Source organism: Paralichthys olivaceus, chromosome 8 (assembly GCF_024713975.1).
Source record: "Paralichthys olivaceus isolate ysfri-2021 chromosome 8, ASM2471397v2, whole genome shotgun sequence".
Taxonomy (NCBI): domain Eukaryota; kingdom Metazoa; phylum Chordata; class Actinopteri; order Pleuronectiformes; family Paralichthyidae; genus Paralichthys; species Paralichthys olivaceus.
The window spans coordinates 2,614,940-2,631,587 of NC_091100.1; the positions used below are offsets into that span (position 1 = coordinate 2,614,940).

At 41.1% G+C, this 16,648-nt stretch overlaps 1 protein-coding gene across 2 annotated transcripts; it reads right to left on the bottom strand.

Moving 5' to 3' along the window:
- Nucleotides 1-4,683: 4,683 nt before the first annotated feature.
- gtpbp1l (GTP binding protein 1, like) lies at nt 4,684-16,255 on the bottom strand. Of its 2 annotated transcripts, XM_069530414.1 has the most exons (15): nt 16,143-16,255; nt 15,658-15,843; nt 15,138-15,249; nt 13,487-13,667; nt 11,789-11,972; nt 11,499-11,663; nt 11,237-11,360; nt 10,205-10,319; nt 9,168-9,312; nt 8,709-8,891; nt 8,268-8,403; nt 7,928-8,106; nt 7,697-7,843; nt 6,991-7,041; nt 4,684-6,307 (listed from the first exon to the last, which is right to left on the bottom strand). In XM_069530414.1, the coding sequence occupies exons 2-15, from the start codon at nt 15,838-15,840 to the stop codon at nt 6,194-6,196; spliced, it is 2,019 nt and encodes a 672-aa protein (XP_069386515.1). In that variant the 5' UTR covers nt 15,841-15,843; nt 16,143-16,255; the 3' UTR covers nt 4,684-6,193. The 2 variants fall into 2 exon arrangements, with proteins under 2 accessions (XP_069386515.1, XP_019959597.2); XM_020104038.2 differs by lacking the exon at nt 6,991-7,041.
- Nucleotides 16,256-16,648: the final 393 nt, after the last annotated feature.

Consider the following 16,648-nt stretch of genomic DNA (forward strand, 5'->3'; position numbering starts at 1 on the left):
CTTCCATTACTTTGTTCTGTCATAAATAAAGTGTAGGCAACTGAAACTAAACCTGGAAACATTAACACACTGAGCGAAGAGACATTTTTAAAAATACAATCTGTGGAATCTGCTCACAAACCTCATTTAAAACAACTGGAAGATGATTATTCAGCGGCAGCTGCTTTATAACTGATTGGATTCATTCTTGTACAAAAAGCACAGACGCACTCTGCCGAGACTAATTAAAGGAGTCGGCCTCTGGTTTCCAGAACGTACCCGTGTCAAAATAAAAATCAAAAGCTCTTTTTGTCATGCGCTGAGAGCAATTTAATGGACTTCATTTCCCATTAACTTACTACAATTACTGACATTATCAGCGAGTACATTAGACAAAGTGTCACTCCTGATTCAGCGATGCAGTCTGAAGGATTTCTTGTTATCAGCTGTCCTCACTATCTTCATTAACACGGAGACTTTATCATCCCACTGACTTTATATGACTCTGCATGGGGAACCTCCGCAGACTTGGCGGATATGTGCCTTTTTTCATTTTTAGAAATGTAAGACACAAAACTCTACAAATGGAGCTACAGCTAATTAAAACACTGAATAAACAATAATAATAAAACAATAAACACTAAATTGTGAATTTCGTGGAACCGAGTGTAAAACTATGAACAGTGCATGAAAGTGAAGTAAAAATCTAAACTCAGAAACTAAAATGAGGTAGTGAGACATAAGTGCATGATGAGCATGTATGTGTGGACGTCCTTCTCATCTTCTTTGATTTGAATCACGTATAAAACATCAGTTCCATCTGCTAACGAGGAAAACGTTTTATATGTAAGTTGAACTTGTATCAAATAGGATATAATATCTATATATATATATATATAGATAGTATATATACTATATATATATAACAAAGTTATTGCAATTGAGTCACTTTTAAAGAAGTAAAAGAATCTCATCCTGTGAGATCAGATGTGTTTCGTGTGCCGGCCCGAACGTTACGGCTGAACACGTTTAATCTCCACTACAGACAAACTGTTGGAATAAATCCGCCTCAGTGGTTGTTAGGGTTCTTAGAACTTTTCAAAAATCTAGATATCACATAACGACATCCCCCTCTTCCACCACGGAAGGAATACATCTGCTTTACGTTGGTTCATTTGAGGAGGAAGATGATGAAGATGATGATGATGATGTAAAAACCAAGAGGATGAAAGTATTTATTCAGTGTTGAAGTTGAAGTTATTACTCTAAACTCTGTGCTTTGGATTTAAGCTTTTCCACATCTGAAAGAAAGAAGACGAATCAAAGCAGTGACGTAAACCTTCAACCATTAAATGTTATCTTTAGGTTCATTGAAACATTTAAACATTCTCTGTTGAGCGAGGACGTTGAATTAAAGATGCCGGTGGTGTCAACTTATACTCGGTCTCCTTGAGGCTCTTTGTTTTTGTGCGTCCTTGACGTAACAGACAGAGGACGGAGGTGTTGTCCTCAGGTTGTATCTAAGTCCTGTGAACACAGAAAGCCATCGATTTGTGGACGTGCCGAATGTCTGTTGACAGTAAAATATCTCGTCTTCTTCCCCCTGTGCTGAGCTTCGACTCCGGAAAATGGAAATTTTTCTTTTTCCTCTTCCAAAACAATTACGTCCCATGGAGAAATGAAAAAAATCTCAGTTTGTCTTCTGGCTTCATATCCACCGTCGTCCCTCGGCAGGCTGTCCGTCAGCTAATTGGTGTTTTCCATGAATAATGGTGCGAACTTCTCCTCCTCTGCCATCAGGCCAGAAAAGCTCCAGAGGCCAACATGTTGTGGTCGGAGATAAACAAACCGAGTCTTGGCCCAAACTGCTCGGCAGGAATCCATTCTATCGAGCCGGCAAATGGAGTGTGGGTGAGACAGGGTTCATCAACAACTCGATGCACACACACTTTGTGTCTTTACGGACAAACCGGAACCTGCTGGATCTGCACATCACGCAGATGTGCTGCTGAGCACCAGATAAAAGCAGTCGGGGGAAAGTTTAAAGGATCCTGAGACACGACTCAGACAAATAAACGATAACGAATCATCCAGAGTTAAAGTCGAAGTAAATACAACAAGCAGAGGAGACGTCACTCATTCAATCCCGAGCATGTTCAGTGATTTCAATTTCAGGCTTCGACGGTTTATTAATCATCAAGATATAAAAACTGAAACATGTTGAACAGGAAAGACGATGCAGCTCCTGTATCTGGAAACTCTCCCTCTCTCTCTCTCTCTCTCTCTCTCTCTCTCTCTCTCTCTCTCTCTCTCTCTCTCTGTGAAGACTATTGAAAACATTCACTTCATCGTTTTCAGACTTCGGTTCAAAGATTTACTCCACAAAGTATTTCTTTACAAAATGTTTATGAGCAGTGGACTGGAGGTTTCGAGTGTCGTCTTTTTAATGTTATGTTTGAATCTGTTCACAGACATATTTGTATCTGCATCAATTAATCAATTAATCAATTAAGCAATCAGTCACATTCTATTTGTACAGTTATGTTGTCGATAATCCCAGAAACTGTGATTTGATATAATATATAAAGTTATATCCGTACATCCATTCTGTGCAACACTTCTATCGCTGAGAGGGAACTGGAGCCGAAAATATAATTGCGTATATATAATATATAATAGAAACAATATAAATAAAGTTTATGGTTTAAGTGTGAAATATAAAGACTCATCAGGACGTATAATTCTTTGTCACAGAGGTTTGATCTTAGAGAAGAAATCTCTTAATTGTTCTTCTCATGTCTTCTCTTTATTAAAGTTAATATTCCATCAATAAACTTTAAATCGTAACTTTACTCTCAGTCCCTTCCTGTGTAGTGAATAAAACAAAGACCAATGACATCAGAGGGACACGTGGGGAATAACAAATGACTGGTTAAGTGAGAAAAAGGGAATAAACAGCGACGTGGTTTCACTTTCATGAAGCGTCAGAGTGCGACCTTGAGACGCTCCACCTCTACGTTCATCACCGATCCCGCGCTCTGCATCAAATACCATTCCTATTTCCATTTTTATGCCATCTGGGCAAACAGCACCTGTGAAAATGAGCTTGCGGGTTCACAGAGGGAGACTTTGATTGAAATGCTACCAAAGCAATCAGTTGTTACAGACGACCGTATTAAAGCCCGGAGTGTTTGGAGATTAATTACGGCTGGGAGGCCGACTCTTTCTGAACTATTGAACACGTGTGATTGAAAGGCCTTCTGCATCAATAGCAGGCCGCCAGGCGAAGTGTCCCAGAGCCGCGAGAAGAGAAAGTTGTTTGTGCGAGTGTTTCTGTAAAAGTCATTTCAAATCGACAGATTGGTGAGCGTCCGCCCAACTGTCAATCCCCACAAATGTAAAGATTTGTTTTGGGCTTGAGCATCGAGGATTATTATTAATGTTTATTGATGTTGAAAGACGTGTGACTCGGTTTTCTTTCAAAGCGATGACGCCGGTGGGTTTTTCCTTATTTTCAATAATATCTGATCTAAATATTTTTTATGTGACGACTTCTTGTGTGCACAAGAACGAAGCAAATCTTTACAGATGATTTCTCACAGAAATGTCAATGAATCTGCACTAATCCAAACTGGAAACTATTGTTTTATGAGTTAGTCACTTAGTTTATGAATGTTTCAACTACAAACTCCAGATCTACAGGATTTAAATGTAGTTTCTTAGGGGGAAGGATTTTTCCAGCGATAACAGATTTGGCACAGATCCGGACAATCTGCTCCAGAAATTTGTTTTCACTTTCATTCTAATTATTTAAGTTACTGATGTTGAGAGATTTGTGACAATTTAACTGTAAAGAAATGATCCTGATGGTTCCTCACCACAGGATAATCTATATATTTAAGATTTCCACATATAAAACTTTTCTGATGCATAACTTTTTTCAATGATGACTTTGTGTGCGAGAATGTAGCCAAAGCTTTATTCCAACTTTATTTGTGGTTTAAATATAACAGAACTTCACGAGTTGATGCTGACAGAAAAATAAACATTTCAATCAATAAAAATACGACTTTTTCAGCCACTAACTAATTTTCCTTGCTTTTAATTTACAGTGAAACATCTTGGTCCTTTAATTCCACATTGGATTGACGCTGTGAAATGTAAGTAACTCTAGTTGAACTAGATGAATGTTGATGTTGGCAGATAAACGTCCAGAGCGAATAATTTATCTGGATCTTTAAGGTAATTTTCACCGTCCGAACGTATTAAATAAAGTTTTACCCACAAGTTTTTTTCTGTAACATCTTTATTTAAAAGGATTTACAACACAAACTGGCACCACTTAATTTAAATGGCATCGACCATCTTAGTTCGTCTGCACAACTTTCATCTTTTTTTGTACATAGATACACAGAAAATGCGTCCCTTCAAAATAAATCCATGCACGATCAGTAAGAAAGAAAACAGTCAAAAGGAAAAAAACAAAAAAGGGAGAATATTCTGTCATAAAATGTGAAATTTAAAAGCTGCAAAGACGAAATGTAAGCGTGTTGAAAAAGATCCTAAAACTGTAACAACACTTGAGTTAAATTCCAAAACTGTGAACGGGATCATTAAACAACTTGATAAAACCAGTGGGAAAAGAAAAGCTTGAAGTTATTGGTGGAAATAAACTTGATTTAGTTTGTGCTGAATCTGATGTGATCACCGGTTTGTTTTAAAGCTTATTTGGCAAAATTACGTTTGTTTTGTTTTTTTTTAAACTGTTAACAAAAAGTTTCTGTTTCAAAGTTTCTCATCAGATGGAAAAAAATCTTCCGACCTACATCGTATAAATTCCTTTTTGAAAAGAGTCATAATTTGTTTTTTTTGCATCCACTTGTGCAGAATCATCTTTTGGTGAGTTACGTATGTTCTTGCTTGGCTTAGCTTTAACTTTGTGCTTACACCTGTTTGGCTTATCGAACACTCAGTTTCCAGTTTATTAGGAACACGCAGCTCAAACTCACAGTCCTGCAGTGAACCTCCCGTCATGATAATGTGTTGAAACTGTTTTAGACTGAACTGCTTGGACACTGCGGAGGATTAGTCTATCCTCGGTGATATACACGGGGTGGACAAAATAATAGAAACACCTGCCAGTGACATAAAACTGCAGCAAAAAAAGCTAGAAACACTCCAGAAGGTTGTGAAACTTCCTGTAGGTAGAATTCCGGCTAGGTGTCCCTAATAAACAGACAACTGAGTGCGTGTGACTTCACCGTGACCTGCACACATGACAGATCCTCCTTTACACTTAACTTTAACTTGAGGAAAAGAAGCAACAGTTCAAGAACATTAAAACTTCGGCATGTTGGTTTAGTATCAAAGTTATAAAATAGATGAGACCGTGTTTTGTCTTCATCTGCGCAGAGATGTTTCATGACGAGTAACGTCAGTTAAACACTAGTGCATCAGTGGCCACGATCCCAAGGTAAGAACGCAACGTCCCTGTTAATCGGCCACAAAATTTACCCAACGCCAACTCTGTAACACCAGCGAAAGATTATCAGCAGACCAACAGCTGAAGGACGAGCCGACACATCAGCTACATCTGATTCGTAATTTATCTGCTGTCAGACACTCGTTCAACCTCATCAGTCCCATTTCACTTACAACATAAAATCTAACCGACAGGGAGCTTTCTAGAGGAAACATGCTGTTGTTCTTCCTCCTTAAATGACCGACGTGACGGGATCTACACCGACGCCGTCTGTGGAAGCTGCATCCTGAAGGTTCGGTTGTGTTGAACGCGAGAAAGATGCAGAACGAGGATGAAGAGGGTTTGGAAAAGGTTCGGTGACTGAAGCCTCTGCTCACCGGGAGAATCTGTTAATGCTATGAAATAAGATCTGATGAACCACAGACAAGGTGAACACCTCCGTTACTGTTGCGTTACAAAAGCAAATGTTGTGTAATGTCACCTACAAATTCCAAAAAAAAAAACACCCCAACTAAAGAAAACTCGATCATCGTCAGCAAATATGTCAATAAAACAACTTTCTGTGGAAAAGAATTCACTCTGTTAGGATTCAAAATTGCCGAATAATCATTTTTATATGAAAGAAACATGTGCAGTTAGTCTGTATACAACCACCAGGGGGCGATGCATTCACTTTTCCTCTCTGTAACGAGATGAGCTGAGGAGACAAGAAGGGTCGTGCTTCTTTTTTTTTTAGGCCGTGCCGGCCGCTCCTGCCGTCACTGCCGTGGAGATCGTCGCAGGGTTCAGGCCTTTCCCTCGATGTCTCTGACCTCCTCTCCTGCGTCCGCCGCCGCCCGACTTGAGCTGCGGACAAACACAGAAGCACCGGGGTGAGACGGCTGCAACGAGAAGTCAGCTCGGAAAGAAAGAAAGACACAGGAGGTAAAGATGGTTGGTCCACAACAACACAGATGTTTCTGAGAAACCAAAACACATCTATCTAAAATAACAACTACCTAAAATTACAGAAATCATATTTGGGAAAAAGATTATTTGGCGAGGCAGGATTTACGAGCTTTACTGCAGCGAGCCACCAGGGGGCAATCAAGTTGTTATGGCTTCACTTCAGGGAGCTGTTGTCCATCTTTCAGTCATTGACACGTAACAACAACAACATCCGCATGTTACTTCAAGAGTTAAGAATAATGAAATAACTTCATCGGAAATAAACTAATGAATACTCAAAGTATACTATATTACAGTACATTTGATAGAAAATACTTTCAGAACTACTTGTTTACTCAGATTCAAATCAAAGGTCCAGACATCAGGACTCTAAGTTTGTGGAATCAATCTTTACAACAGCCGATTTCAGACATTAGCTGCGGAAATGTCCGATTTTTTTGTTTTTGAAAAAATATGAAGAACCAGCAAAAGATATTCTGAGTCACAGGAACATGTTTCCATCAACGCTGCCGTCAAGAGCGAGCAAACTTTAGAAGACTAGGACCTCATGACGCCACAGTCTGCGGGAAAAACGACTTTACCTTGTTTTCTTTGTTGCCGTCTTTACACTGAGCCTCGTCCTCTGCCACTGTCTGACGCAGCATGCCAAGACAGGGAGAGAGACGCAGTGAAGGAAAGCAAAGGAGACGGGAGCATAAAAGTGAAAAGTGTTATCGTAGGACGGAAAAAACAGAGCGGGGGGGGGGGGCGGCGGTCAGATGGGAAAATATAGAGGTGCATTAAGAAAAGACAATAATGAGGGGGAAAGGTGGAACCGTGCCGGGAGGAACACAGGATATTATGGGCAGGGTTAAGAGACAGACGAGGAATAAAACCATTAAATGCAGAAAGAGAAATGAACTGGTGAATTTAAAGTTTACAAGCACCAAGTAAAGAAAATAAAAAGCATTTTAAAAGGTGATTTTAATATTCAAAGATGTTACGAATGTTTATTTTTTAGTTTAGAAAGGAATTAAATAATATTAAATGAATGGTACCTTTATGACAAGAAAAGGTTTTACATGATTTTTCAGTCATTCAACGTTACCACCCTCCGTTAAATCCCGTTATTCTCATTTGATCGAAACATTAATGAGTCCTGGACTTAAAAACAATGACGCCCAACTCAGCCCTGCTCATTATATTCTCTAACGGACAAATCAAAGCGTGTTCAAACTCCTGTGTCACTTGTTTTAATCAGAACATATTGGAATACGTTAAATATTCATTGGACATGGATTTACTCACTGGTAAATGTGCTGCGTTGGGACTGGGCGGCCGCGCCGACGATCCAGCCTCCTCATTGGCTGCTGTGCCCTCTTTAAAAGTCTTTTTATTGGCCTGCATCTTGGACAGTTGGGCCTTAGCTGCCTGGGTGCTCACTGATTGGAGAAGCTGCAAATACAAACACAGAGGGTTTCAGTAAATCCTCATTATTCAAATCTAAATGATGCAGAGGTGACAGAAAAGCCCCGGTACCTTGATGATTGTGCCCACAGCTTTGGTGCGTCCTTCCCTGAACACCAGCTTCTGGTCACAGTGAAGGTACTCGGGCGTCTTAATGAAGCGGAAATGAACTGAGGCCTTGTCCCCTGTCCTCAGACAGTCTTTGTTCATTGTCAGGATGGTGGCTGTCTGCCTGATGCTGCCACAGTGAACTGGTGTGATGGCGAGAGAGGGTGGGTGGATGAGTTTCTGATTGATCAGACACTTTAAAACCTATAAAATCCAAGTTTAACTGCACCCAGGACACTCAAGAACAAATTAAAGACGTACAAATGTGCGTGTCAGGGTGTAAATGGATTTGACGGTCACTAACCCATGGCCTGGTATCTCGGTGATATCGTAGTCGGGTGGTGCAGCACCAAAATCTCAGCCTCAAACTCCCAGGTGGCCTGAGGCATCAGCTTCGGTGACACCATCACCATTCCTTTCCTTATAGAAGAACGCTTGATCTGAGACGATGGACAGAGAGGACAGAAAAAAAACAGCAGGAACAAAAGAGAAAAATTAAAATGAGGGTCGGTGGAGCCAAACAAGAATTAGAGACAGAAGACTACCTGCTCCCACACTGCGGGATTTACATGCATTACAAAACTGATTACAAAGTTAGGAGACTAATTCTTATGCATATTGAATCCAAAAGTTTCGGTACAGTCATCAGAAGCTATAAGAACTTTTAAAGTTGTCTACGTGCTGTTTTTGAAAGCGTTAAATGTTCTTTAGTTGCAGTCCTTCTTCCTCTTCTCCTTCCTCATACCTTCTTCAGAGCAAAGGACGCCGTCTGTCCACCGCGGACCTCTTTCACTGGCATCCTTTTGCGGTGGATGGATTTAACGGTGATGGGGATGAAGGTGCCGAGCGGGTCCGGGCCTAAGAGCAACGTGTCGTTTAGCCGAATCATTCCACGTAACGTAGTCCCAGAAACTACCGTGCCCACACCCTGCAGAGAGAAAATCAACACGAGGCCAAAAAGATTTTAGGATTTACTACTGGACACGCTGCGTACATTCACTGAGCAACAGCGCCCTCTGCAGCCACATGTGGAGATTAATTCTGTTGGGCTCCCTGTGTGATCGATGAAGTGGTTTTAATGTAGAACTGAAACACAGTCACAACGCTGGATATTACCCATAATCCCCGGCTTCCTGAACCAGGACAGCTGGACCAGCTCTGTTTCGAATTCTTGATTTTACTGAGTGTGTGTTTCATTTCATACCGGTACTGAGTATGTGTCGTCTATTTGGAACTCTGCTGGCTCGTCGTTGCTGAAGATGGTCCTGGAAGACAGGAGGTTTAAGAACATCTTCAGCAGCTCCATGTTCTCCCCCGTCACGTTCGAGATCTGGAAAATCGGACACATCCTGCGGAGGGAAGACGTCGGAGAGCAGGAGAGGAAATGTCAGTTAACAAAGTTGGACACTCACTTCAAGGCAAAATCACAACAGATGAATGGTAAAGGCTTGATATGAGCACATGCCCTCAAGCAGAAGGTCCCCGGTTCGATTCCCAGCCAACGCAACAATTCACTGCACATCATTCTCCTCGTTACATTTGCTGTCTCTCTCCATTGACTGTGTCCAGTAAAGACAAAACTCCAAATCAATATTTAAGACTTAAGACGTCAGCAATCATCTGATCTGCCTAAATGACCGTTTCAGGAATGGTTCTGAGTATTTACTCAAATCTGAGGTTTAACATTAACTAAATTAAATTCAGGATGCAGGAGGAGCGATGTAGAGGAAATGAACCGGGAACACGAAGTGATGTTACCATAGAAACAATCTCTACATTCATTCATGATTGAATTATTGAATCTCTATTAAGAGATTTTTTTTGTTGGTTTGGGGATAAAAAGTTTTGTGAAATTAATTAAATTAACATCGATGTGGAAGAGCCCTGTCTCCTAAATCAAAGTGCACGTCAAATAAAATGTTCTCAAAGACGGTCTGGTTTTAATTTTAGGTTTGATCGAGTGTCCGTGTTTCTGATGAGCTTGGTTTTAGTTATTTGATGATATAAAAACAGGATGAAACATAATAACTGCACAGACTCTGGCTCCAATATTTTAGCTTAATGTTTGTACAACGGGAGGAGGTGGAGACGCGTCGTCCATCTTTACTTACAGGCTGTGATTTTGTTCTGTGTGCAGCACATTTTTAAACTGCACGCGTGTGTTTCTACACGTGTGTCCGGTCTCTCCCTGTAAGTAATCCAGACTCACCAGCCCTCTGTCATCTTCTACTCTGCTCTTACCTCTCTGAGCTGAAGTTTGAGGCCGTGACGATGACGTCATCCTTGTTCTGGACCAACACTGGGATTTTCCTGCAGCCCGGAGACTTTAATAACCTCTGTAATAATTTTAGCGTCTCTGCAGATAAACACACACAGAAAAATCCAGTTGTCAAATCTGAAACATCACATCACGGAATCTGCAAAAATACAACACGACTTCACAGACTGAAAAAATTATCAACAGCTTTCACAAGGAGTTAGGTTTTTGAAGTGTATAGTTTTACATATATTTAGGAAAAGGAAGTTAGAGATACCTCTTTAATTCTAACTCCCCTGGTTTTAAAAGCACATTTAGTCACATTTCAGGAGACTCCCTGTTTGCTTCCATTTGCTTTATTAATTTGCTCTCGCAGAGTTTTGATTTTAAACAAATTCAACTCTTCTTCCTTTTGTTTCCCATTAAAACCCTGCAGCAGTCTGGAGGGTGCAATTCCTTACGTTCCCTCAGAGGCTTTTTTATAATGTGTAAGTATGAGTCTTACACCCACCGCCTTGAGTTTAGATTTGGGTTTTATATAAACAGCCTTAAGCTTGAATTTTAAACACACCGCCTTAACATAATTAAAGTATAGAGGTCTCCGAACAGTGGAGAGAGGGAAGTACGGTATGACAACATTATCGTATTATTGTGGTGGGAAAGTAAATTTTACTGATTTACCCTGCAAGACATTATTCTCACATGATGACAATAACTTTGTTGGATGTGAAGCTGGTTATAAAAGACCAGCAGCTCTGCAGTTACACACAAATTGGTCGAGGATTTAAATACGCCAGTGTTTCCGAAAACAATCTGCGCGTGCACACACACACACAATTAGACATTGACAAGAGAGTGAAAGACAGGAACTCGTGTGCACTGAAACTATGAGGTCTGACTGTCTGTGTGGACGGTAAAAACTCAGAGAAATCCAAAACAATAACCTAGAGATTTCATGATATTATGAGAAGATAGACACTCAGTCAGCACGACAGTAACTGGGAATGTCTCTTTACCTTGCAAGATGTTGGCCGGACACATGTCTATCTTAGTAACGACGACAAACACGGGCACATTTAGGGCCAGTGCCAGACCCAGGTGCTCTTTGGTCATTCCAACGATGCCAGCGTTACTGCCAACCTACAGGGACAAAGACACAGGGTAGAGAAATTTAAAAATATTTTTCTAGTTTAGCAGTAATGGGTTTTTCTAGACACACAACTGACACTCTAAGAAACACAACCACACAGCCCTTCCTTTCCCTCTGCCCTCTCTCACCATGAGCATGCAGAAATCAGGCAGGTGTCCGGTCATGCCAAAGACGGTGGTTTTGAGGTACTTCTCGTGGCCGGCCAAGTCAATGAAGGTGATGACCTTGGAGGATTTCTCACAGATCTTGGTCCAGTCGAGGCTGCCACCGTGGCTGTCGGGCTTGTTGACCACCTGAAGAAACAGATGCACCCAAAAACAAGTCAAGTACACTCACGCATCATTTTAGCAAACTTCTGATCCACATCTCTTCTTGATTAATGCTGTGATAGTTACATCATGGATCTGAGGAAGCTCACCTGTCCCTCCTGATCAAAACCCAGGATATCGTTGCCCACACTGCTGGTCCTGCCGCTCTCCATTTCGTGTTTGTGCCTAAAGAGCTTCTGGCGAGCAAAGCCTCTGCCGTTGTCCAGCTCACCGTGGGTCAGAACCCCCAACAGAGTGCTCTTCCCAGCGTCCACATTCCCTACAACCGCCACTCTGGAGACGAGATGAAGGAAATAAAATGAAACCGCTTTCAGACATGTACTGGGGTTGATGACGCTTCTAATGGGCGCCAGACGCAAAATAAAAAACTAATCTCTCAGTGAAAACGCTGTGACACACACACGACGAAGCTGTGGAGAGATTTTGAGGTGATAAGAGCCGACACCGGTGAGTGAGTATTGTTATGAGTATGAGTTAATACGTCACTTCCTGTCTCTGTCCGCTTCACCCGGCTGCTCCACCTCTCGCCTGAATAATGCAGCAGATTTGATGCTGCAGAGAAACTCACGCTGCGTTGAAAGGAAAACTGCGAATAAACTCTGTAGCCAATTCTCCTGATTTTACCCACAGGTCACGTCTGTAAACAGGACGTCCACATGCCTGTCTTGGATTTGACAGCTTTTTTACGAAGCCTGTTCCTTGTATACATGTATGTTCAAACAATGCCTGTTCCTGCACTGCACTTATTTTATGATCACGGGGTGTTGTTGGAAATATGTACTGCATATTTTCAGTATAAATAAAATTCTGAGACAAACTATCATCTCTCAAATGCTATTTCTCATCAAAGTAAATGAAACCCACAAATCACACAGTACACTCGGATTGAAAAATCTAAACTGAACCGGGCTGTGCTGCAATAAATCAAAGTGTCACTGAGGAAAATCCATCAGGCTTTTTTCTTTATCCAGATCCATCATCTGTTCTCAGTTTTACTGCCATTATATATATATATATATATATATATATATACCTATATTGATGTATAGATATATAAAAATATTTCATGTGTGCATTTTAGCAATATCAAATGTGCTTCTTAAATGATGACCCATAACATACAGCATCCATCACAGAAGCTATGCGGTGCTACAAGATATGTAATGATAATAAAGTTGTATTCGAAAATATATAAAAGATGAGATTAAGCTGAATATAATTTCTAAGACTTGATCTGCTTTCAGACACGAACAAAAGTCCAGATATTATCCTGAATGTTTGTGGCAGGGAAATATGTTCCGAAGCAAATTTCCAAGTCAAATCCCCGTAAAATGTCTTGTTTCAGAGCGAGCATGTGGTTGTGCTGATGACGTTTCAAACAGACATGAAACTGGACAAATGTCTCAGGATGAATGAGAGGCGTCGTACACGTAGAGAGACAAAGACAAAGACGTCAATTTGGATGCATCAATGCCGGTGTCACTGTACTGTACACGAAAACACTGAGCAGCAGAATTTATACGTCATGCCCTGCCTCCTGCAGCTCTACCCAGGCTCCACCCCTCGTCTGAATGTTCTGGAGATTTCCCTCTTGTCAACCAACAAACTCCTGCTGCGTTCTTCAAATGTTAAAAGAACGACGGTCTGAAAACAGCTTACGGTGAAGGGAGGACTAATTGTATTCAGAATTTTTTATGAATGAATTTCTACACAGGCACTGAAATGTGAACCTGCTGAGTCTGGTACTGTTTATCATTTGGGGGAAGGGCTTTAAATTCTTTCCGTACCTGACTTCCAGGAAATCCTGCTCGCCAACACGGCGTCTGATGAGGTAGTCTTGAATATGTCCACCGGTGTCTATCCTCTCCCTTAGCAGGATTAGATCAGCCTCAATCTGCTCGCACAGCGACCTCACCGTGGCCACCGACGCCTCCATGTCCTTCTCATCCAGACCATAGTCACCTCCATCTAAACAGAGAGGAGAGATAAAAGAGTGGCGTCAAAGATGAGGGAGCAGAGTTACTCTGATGCACGACTCAAGTAACTATGAATGAGTAATAACACAATATACATTTGGTAAAGAATGTTTGCCTTTCTTATGAACATGTGACCGAACTATGAGCATATTCTTTCTGAATATTCATGTCTGAAAAATGTCAGTTAATATAAAGCGTCACCACAGGATTGTTGGTTAGTTTCTTTAAAGGCAGGCAGGGGACTGAATTACACTGACAGTTGTGTTTGTAGAGGTCAGAGTAAATACACAGGTGGCTTATAGGAGTGACAGAACCAGTTGTATTGAGAATGTGAGAAAACTTGATTTATTGAAACCCCAGTGGCTCATGACTGGACCATAACCGGTTTCTTTCAGATGCAATCATAGAACAGCAGGCTTGTAAATGTTTGTCATAGGTCAGTGCACTAAGAAACATCCTCATCTTTCTTAAGTAAATATTATTTTCAAAGAAATCACAGAGGATATTTAGCTCACCGCTGCCTGTCTGACCACAAACTGCAGTTACATAATTAGGGGAATGTAAACGGGGTCAGTGTGGCAGTCAGACAGCTGCTCGTCAGTCAGACAAACACACATCCATGAACTGGTGAACTGGTGACAGTCCCAGTGCTGAGCAGGGAAAAAACGACACCCTTTCACACAAGCACTCTGACCCCCGGGCCTCCAAAACAGCACATGGGTCAGACATGTTGCTGTAACAGGCAGAAAATAACTCTGGTTGCCGACAAAAGCCGCCGTTTCTCTGTGCCTGTGGCAGAGAGTTTCAGAGTGAGAACTAAATAACAGACAAATGTTTTTAGCTGCCTGGGGGCTAACTCCAGGCCACAACTGACAGGAGACACTTTCCCTAAATACACTTAATGACTACTATGATTTAATAAGTGCTGTGCTCTCGGTGTTACAGCAAATCACTTAACATGAACTTTCAACAGAACTTGACTATGACATCCAAATTAAAAAACCTTTTCCTTGATTATTGAATTACAATGTTTTACAGGTACTGATATAACATTTTAGATTTATTTTGAAAAGGTGCCATATGTATGTTTTTACAATTAATACACAGCTAAATTTAGCAATAACAGCTTGTTTCTATACTATTCTTGCAGAAAAGTTAATTCAGTTCTACTCCTGTTACTACACAGTATTATATATTTTGCTAAAATTGTACTCCAGGTAATGTGTAATGTCTTCTTATGTTCTGTGTTGTGTTATTATGGGGAAAGTGAAAGATGAATTTTGAGGAATTGTTCCACTCTGAGCATAAAAACAATCCAGCAAGAATAATGTAAAAGCAAACTGCCTCAATATGGCAATTCATTTTTCCATATTGCAGCATTGCAGCCAACAGTCCATGGAATAATGTGCCAGGAGAATACTCGTCTTCATCATAACATGCCAGGAGAGTTACTTTTTCTTACCTGAGCCCATTCCAACCACATAGATTGTCTCCCCGCAGCCTTCATCTATCCGCTCCCTCAAATGTCGTAGTAATGAATCATACTGTTCCCCTGTCGGACTCACCAGCACCAGCTGAAAAGGTGAGAGACGAGGAAATAAACACCAGAGCTTGTAAAGGTCAAATGGGAGCAGACGCTGAGTCAAACAAGTGTCTGCAAGCGTCCTGAAGTCATAACTTCAAACAGAGAATGATGTGAATACCAAAGTGTTTTACTTGAAGGTTCTGCAGTGAAGGCAATGCATTTTTTTACTCTTTATTTTGCAGCAAAGTTTGCACACACTAAATGAGTGGGTGAGCTGCACTCACACACGCTGCGGTGCAACATACGTGTCACTTTCTGGGGGTTTGCACAGGCAGCACAAAAGGCGCAGTGTGCAGCTTCGCGTGCAGCAGGAGTTACGTCATGTCACAAACACAAGAATCACAACAGAGCAGCTGGAAACTTTACGTTACTGGGTGTAATTTACAGCCAGGCCCACCTTACTGCTCAGGTCTATGTGATCCTCGGGCTCGCCGTTCGTCTCCTCGCCGTCCTCGACGCCCTCGTCCCCGGCTGGATCGTCCGTACACCCGAGCTCAGGTGCAAACATACAAGCGGGCACTATGGACTCTGCTGCGGGCGCTGCAGCCGAGCAGCTCGCTGGTTCTGTCGCCGAAGCCATTTTCTGCAGAGAGATACAATCAGCACGAGCGATTAGTAAACAAACCGACCACCGTATCTCCTCACTAGCCTTTAGCCGCTAGCATCAGCAGAAAGTTACATTGACTATCACGGGAAGCTAGCTCATGCTAACAACATATCAAACTTGCTGCTATAACGTGTAAACGCCCTTAAAAGTGGAAACAGTGTTGAATATTCCTCCGCAGCTGTAACACGTCAGCTGTCTTTTATAACTCCTGAGGATCTGAAGGTTCAACGAGGCACAGTTCTGTAATTAAACGTGTAATTAAAATGAGAGTGTACCAGGAGCTGCTAGCTGGGTCACAAGCTAACTTAGCTGTTGATCCTGTTAGCTTCTGCGCGTCCGTGCCGAGCCTTCGACACGCCCATCACACAATGGAGGCAGGGGATTGGCTGTGGTGCTCAAAGTCACGCCCACCGCCGAAGTACACTCCTTTTAACTACGTCACAGTTTTTAACCGTGACCCGGATTCAGGAGCAACACAACAAACCTGTTAAATAATAAAAATATATATTACAACATATAACATATATAATAATAATATAATATATATTACAACATATAACATATAATATAATATATATTATAACATATAACATATAATATAATATAACATATAATATATATTACAACATATAACATATATAACATATAATATATATTACAACATATAAAATATAATATAACATATAATATAACATATTACATATATTACAACGGAATATAATTTCAGGGACAGCACTGTTCAGCTTCTTTATTTACACTAGACCTGTGATATAATAATACA

Coding starts and splice junctions, on each gene's coding strand:
- gtpbp1l (XM_069530414.1), bottom strand. CDS start 15,840: ATGGCTTCGGCGACAGAACCAGCGAGCTGCTCGGCTGCAGCGCCCGCA. Junction 11,664..11,788: donor GTTTTGATCAGGAGGGACAG/GTGAGCTTCCTC, acceptor CTGTTTCTTCAG/GTGGTCAACAAGCCCGACAG. Junction 8,107..8,267: donor ACCGAGATACCAGGCCATGG/GTTAGTGACCGT, acceptor CCATCACACCAG/TTCACTGTGGCAGCATCAGG.